The 7,206-nt window shown below is 31.5% G+C and overlaps 1 protein-coding gene across 1 annotated transcript; it reads left to right on the top strand.

The window, feature by feature from the left end:
- Positions 1–535, top strand: BDBG_02662 (uncharacterized protein; the record flags this gene model as incomplete). Its single annotated transcript, XM_002626439.1, has 2 exons — positions 1–18; positions 239–535. The coding sequence occupies 2 exons, from the start codon at positions 1–3 to the stop codon at positions 533–535; spliced, it is 315 nt and encodes a 104-aa protein (XP_002626485.1).
- Positions 536–7,206: the final 6,671 nt, after the last annotated feature.

The raw sequence follows: 7,206 nt of genomic DNA, 5'->3' as shown, positions 1-7,206 counted from the left end.
ATGAGAGTGAGAGAAGAAGTAAGTGTATAAAATCTCTTTCTTCTTCAGCTGCTTAATACAGTGCAGACAAGTAGCAGTATCAGTCAGAGACTGCATCAGAGCCTTCTTACAGAGAGAAGACAAAGAAATCACAGAACTCTGCAGACTTAACTCAGCAGCATTCTGAGCAGGGCTCAGATATGTTATAAAAGAGAAACTATGAATTGAGCTTCTTAAAGCTGCTGTTTCTGAAATCAAGCTCTTCTCAGAGTTCTCTTCAAATAATCACACAGGATCATACATTACTGTGTTGATTGAAGGAGAAGGCAGTGTCACAACAGCAGTGAGAGAGGTAGAGAAAGAACTGGACACAGACAAACCAGCTGGTAGAAGAGACAACACCTCACTGCAAGGCACAGCAACTACCACTGCAGCTGCAAGAGAAGTAGAAGAAGATGTGACAATGAGAGCAGTGCTTCTGCAGCTCATTGACACCATTATCTCTGTCTTCAACCTGGCTTTCTTGGCGGCCACAGAGGCCGCAGCTGCACCATGAAGATATTTATTCACTAGAAAACATCAGAATAAGCCTCTTATTGTCTCTCAAGAATGATGCTCTTATACACTCACTATTATAGATGAGAGAGAGGGAGAAAAATGTGTCACAGAGAGAGAAAAAATCTTTTCAAAAAATCCTATCACTACTGTTAACTTTGTCTCTAAAACACATCACTTTTGCAGAGAATTTCATATATAGGATGAAATATGATGAGAGATCTGCAAGTCACTTATTAACTACATTTTCTACATCTTAAATTGATATATAAGAAACTCACTTATTACATATTTGATTTGAATGAAGATGAAAAAGAAAAGACCTACATAGTCAGCAGAAGAACTCATCTATTTCTTTATATCATATACAGCATATACACTATCAATCAGTTGATAATCATTGCTATACAATAAAGATAATTCCTAATTCAGTAATCTTGAGAGTATAGAGACTATGCTCTTAAAGAGAAGAGTATTATCACACTCTCAGCTATGTCAAGACTCTGTTACAGTTTCACACAGCTTATCACTTTCATATGAATGATTTCATTCTATCTGAACCAGTTTTCAATCACTCTATAATATCATTTGAATATATCATAGAAAGATCTGATTAATGAATATAAGAACCTCACTTCAATATAAGATCAGCAGATTACTCTTTCTTAATAATGAGACACTGCTGAGATATCACTCTGACTATTCTTACTTATGAAATAAGAGAAGAGTATTCACTCATTGTCTATATAGAATAGCTAGATGCTGACTCCTTATTAAAGAAGCCAGTGATTTATTTTTTCTTCAACTGAAATATATACAAGAGTTACTGTGTGTCTCATACAATCTTCTTAGTATACTAAGTATCATATCTGTGATATTCTCACAATAACCCTGTAGCCTACAAGCTCACTATTTAAGCAAGATAGTCAAGCTCACTTATACAGCTTCTTAAACAACTACCTCTACATGACACCGCTGACTAGCCACCGCTTCGGTTCCGCCACGTTACACAGGCGCTGAGCTCAACTACTCAGTGTATAAAAAGGAATTAATAGTAAGCAAGCATATGCTGATGTTATGAGATAAATATATTAATAACAGACATATAACAACAGTGATCACAGATTATAAAAGCCTTGTCTATCTACAATTAATAATAAAATCTTTCAAATACTTAGTATATTGAATCTCGGAGTTCTAAGCATACAATCTTCATATTAAATACTGAAAGAGATTGAACACTGTGATATCTAATACAATCAGTCACAGACTTCATTTTATGAGTAAGAGTTCTGTGAATCAGATACAAGAGAAGTTAACATTAAATACACTGAGAAGATGCAAGAAATCAGAATAAGTGAACACAATAATCTCTTACTTAAAGAATAGTAAGATGTCAGATAACAAGTATCTTGTGAAAGTGATAGAAGAGATACTTTCAAACTTTAAGCTGAGAAAATTAAAAAATGATGTTATACTTTATTATAATCTAGAATATGTAGAAGCTCTCTATCTGAAATATTTATTTAAATACAACTTAACAGCTTGTATGCACAAGGAATTCGGTCACTTAGAAAGTTCTGAACTCATGAGTATACTCAAATCAAGAGTATACTGACCAAGTATGACTGAGGACATTCAGATATACACTCACAAGTGTCTGAATTATCAGGTTGTGAAAGAATCTGAGAAAGAATTAGAACATAAGAAAGTGTGACATCAGATGAAATGTATAATATAACTGTTTAAATAATGAGAAATGAATCTCATAGACATATTACTGTGAACATTAAATGAGAATCATTGAATAATCACTGCTATTGACTACACTACTGACTGGCCAGTTGTGAAAGCAGTTTCAGAGGTGATAGAGAAGATGATGACAAAGTTTCTACATAATAAGATCTACATCAACTATGAAATGTCATATGAGATTCTAACTGATAATGATATGAATCTTATAGAAGAAGTAGTGAGGCATTTTATGAGCCAGTTATAGACAAGATATCATAGAACAATGTCATATCATCTGTGAATGAATGAGAAGATGAAACACTTGAATGAAATCGTGAATAACATGCTGATAAAATATCTAGTGAGTAAGTCTACAAGATTATGAGATGAATATCTCAGTCAGGCACTATTAGTTATGTGAATTCAGCAGTATGCAGTCTTCAAGTATTCATTATTCTATCTGTTGTATGGATTGCATCTGTGCATCTTAGAGAATGCTTTGAAAAAGATGAAAGAGAGAACAACAGTTGCAGACACAACAGTTACAGATGCAGCAGTCACAGACATAGAATCAAGATTGAAAGAGATCAGTTATACACATGCAAAAGCTAACAAGTTACTTCTGAATCAAACAATTCAATTGAAAAGAATACAAGACTCACTAGTTAAGAAATCAAGTCTTAAGATGAGAACATGAGTTCTTATACATAATGAGAGTTCTGAGAAGTTTCAACCTAGATGGTTTGAGTCATATAAAATACTCAAATCACATTCTCTGAGAATATATGTATTGAAAGAATCAGAGAGACAGATCTTACACAACTTAATAAATAATTCACATCTTATGAAGACAAAGATACAAGACTTAAGTGAATTATAATTATTCACAGCACTATCATCAGTGTTGAAAAAGAAGAGACTTATAATTAAAAAGTCTCATGAAGTAAGAGAAATCATAGATGCTGATGAATTAGATGATCTCACTTATTCTGATCTTTTCACAATTATAAGAAAAGAATGAAAAGTAATGAAGAAATCAGATAAACATCATACTTTAATAAGTGATGAGACTGTAGTCAGTCATATGATAATACACTGCAGATAGTAAGTGTAACACAGTAAAGAGCAGTCTCAAAGCAGCAGACTTATATATGAATCAGATTACAGAAGAAAAAGAGATTCAGAGTTGAATTCAACTGTTTACATCAGTTCAATTATAGAGACAACAGTGAATGAATCATCTGAAACATTCATGAATATATGAGATTAAGTCATCTCAATTCCTGAGAATGCTTAGAGATTGAGTGAGATTAGTTTCAATGAGCTGTTCACTGTAGTGATTTGAGCAGGTGAAGAGAGACAGTATAATACATGAGACAGAATTATAAAAGATGAAAGCTGCTGAATCTAGTCACTGAACACTGTATTATATAGAGATTGTGTAAGAGTAGTGACTAACAGATAAAGAAAAAGTATAAGAAAAGAAAAGAGATAATGAATTGATTATCAACTATAAGAGTCAGCTGTAAAAGACAAATGTTATCATACATATCTCATTCATTTTCATACATTATATATTTAATCTATTTTCAACATCACATCATCTGAAAAATATTAAAAGTAAAGAAAATCTCAAAATATAAAATCTATAAGAGATATGAGAGCTGTAAGTTGCTCTTATAAAATATTATATACATCTCTGATTTCTCTATCACTCTGCATACAACATTAATATCATTTCTCACAAGATTGACTGAAATGTCAATATAGAAATGTGTACATATGTATATAGAAAAATTGAAGAAGAGCACAGAACTCACAAAATCAGAAGTCAGAGTAGAAGAGATAGAGACAGAAGAAACAGAGGAAGAAGATGCAGAATCAGATAAATAACAGCAAAAGTCACTCAGAGTCAAACACTTACAATCTGATGTGTACATAATCTTTCTCACAGAGAAGAGAGAGAAAGCACTGAGAGAAGCTTGAGAGTGAGAGAGAGTAGTCTTGACAGTATTATCATCTTTTATTAAAATGACCTCTGATGCTGAAGTAACTAAGAACTATTATTAGTATACAAAACTGTAAAAACAGAAGTAATAATTACTGAATGAACATCTGCTGATCTTAGAATTGTATATATAATTACAACATACACAAGGCTTCTCAGAAAGAGAGAGAGAGACACAGAGAAATGCAGAAAGCAGAACACAGCATGTGAACAGTTCATTTTCACAATGATATCTCAGATAAGACATACAAGTCTCACAGCTGCAGATGTAAAAGAGTATGATATTCACATTTCTGTTTCTGAAAACATGAATATCTTTCATCTGCATTATGAAGTTGAACAACAGATATCAGAGAATAGACTGATACAGATCTATCAACTCAAAGAAATTTGTCAGAGTAGATATATCTGTAATATTAAATTTAACAGTCATGAAAAGTTTCTTAGTATCTGTGAACATCATAACTTTATATACAATAAAACTCATAACAATTTTCTCTAAGAACAGAAAAATCAGTGTTAAAAAGAAAAGATGAAAAAGAAAAAGACTTATAATCTTAATACTATTAAGAGAGGAAATGATTATCTAATATAAATAAATAATTATCTCATCACAAATATTGAAAATAAATATAATAATCAGTATTCACAACTGAGCTTCAGATAGTTATATCATATACAGTCTTTATATAATAAATTATTTTAGAACTCAGTAAGAAGAATAAGAGTGTATATACTGAAAAACATTATTCATTAAGTCTATGCAACATCTTCTTGAAACAGAAAGAGCTGATAATGAAAGCAGAGACAGTAGAAGCAGAGAGAGCAGAAGTAGTGAAAGTGAGAGTCATGAGAACAGAAATAGCAGGAGTAAAAGAATTAGATACAGAGATAGATGTAGAAAATTGAGAGAGAGCAGCAGAGAAAAGAACAGAGAGAACAGAAGAGAATGTGAAAGACTCAGTCACATATAATATAGATAATTTCTTCATTATTGCATCTCTCAAGTTCTCAATTAACAATTCAACATTGAAATCATAATTATCAGTGAATGCAGATCTGTCAATATATAAAGATTCTATGTGAATTAAAACAAATATATCAGTATCTGCAGTCATGTAAAATGATTAGAAAATATGATCAGAAAAACATAATCAGATATCTACTAAAGAAAAGAGAGTCAAGAGTATATAAGAAGATAAAGAAGATATGTCATTTATAATAGTACATTCTGATAATTGTTAGAAGATAAACAAGTTCTGATCACATTTCACAACATATTACACTTACTGCTAACAAACTGCCTGGTATGAGTACTATAAGAACACTTATTATAAGAACAGAGAGTCATCACCAGAAATATATATAATGTGATAGATGAATAACAGATAGAAGATGTTGAATAGAAGAAGAGACAGAAATCTTGAATGAGATAGAAATGTTCAATGATGATGATGATGAAGAAGATAATTAAAGAATGAGAAAAGTTAGTGAATGAGTGATGTAATATAGTGAAAGTTTCTTTGTAAGAGTCTACACAGAATACTAGCTGAATCAGAAATAGATCATACAATTGTGAACACTAGTAATATGCTAATCTACATAAAGCTAGAACATACATTATAATCATATAAGCATGACTGAATCTGATGAGAGAGAATATGGTTCAGAAGAACATACAATCACTGAATAATAATGCAGCCGCTTCAAACTTGCTTATAATGTAAGAGGCCATAGCAGCCTCTAATTAATTTAGTGAACAGTATATAAGAAGCCGGCGTTCGTCTGTCATTATACACTGACTCAAGCAACCTTTGAATCACAAGCAGCTTCTGCATGAGTTTGATAAGATTCTTACAGACTTTGATCTGTCTGTATACAGCTCTGTATGAAATAATCTTATTGAAAATCAGCTACCTTTTAAGAAGTAGAACTATAATCTTATAGAGAAAATTATCACTACAGATGCTCTGCAGATGCAGTTGAATAATAATTAACATTATATATATAATTCAATTTGACTGCAATAGAATTACAGTTATCTTACTATTTTGTACAAGATTTCAATAACACTGATAAAACCTTTCTTTACAGAGCTCTCTATAGCTGTCTATATATAGGTGAAAAAACAGTTCTTTATGTAACTTTCTCTGACATTACAGCTGTTCTTTTATCATATGACAGAACTACTTACTCACATTTTATCATCTCAATTGAATTGAATGCAGATTCTGTGTCAAAGATAATCATTTGTAGTGAACTGAGCTGTCTGCTGCAGGCTGTAGATTTGATTATTTAAGATAAGACTCTTATACAGTATTGCTATTATATGAAGATTGTTAACTATCTTCTTCAAGATTTATATTCATCAGATGAGCTTTTTAATAATATATCTATTATATTTAGTAATGATTTTATATAGACTCTGTCTATTATACTGTATAACAGTTATACTATAGTTATTACAGCTTGTCTGCAGTGTTTATATATATAGCAGTGATTAACTGTACTACACTTGAGAAGAAATATAAGACTGACTATGAATAATGATTAGACTGGCCGCCGGGACCATGAATTTCACATTTGGTCTCATTCAGTCTGGTCTCATACATTTCTTGGCGTGAGTCCCATCAGGACCAAGCCTCAAAAAAATCTGAAAATGGACCATTTCTGAGAGAAATGATGTGAAAAATGACCAGATTTAATTCAAGAACAGTGAAATGAGAGTAATTTTCCAGGATAAACTGTGAAAGATGATCATTCTTTCAAAATCAGAATGAGACTGAGACTGAAGGTCAAAATCAGTCTCATTTGATTCATTCAGTGATTGCTTATATAATCAGAATTTGATAACAATTATTAATAACACTTATGAAACAACTAAATACATTCTTGTGCAAGTTTATTCTTCACTTTCTCATGAAAACTAC

This window comes from Blastomyces gilchristii (assembly GCF_000003855.2).
Source record: "Blastomyces gilchristii SLH14081 genomic scaffold supercont1.4, whole genome shotgun sequence".
Classification (NCBI taxonomy): Eukaryota; Fungi; Ascomycota; class Eurotiomycetes; order Onygenales; family Ajellomycetaceae; genus Blastomyces; species Blastomyces gilchristii.
This window is presented reverse-complemented; position numbering and strand designations above follow the sequence as displayed.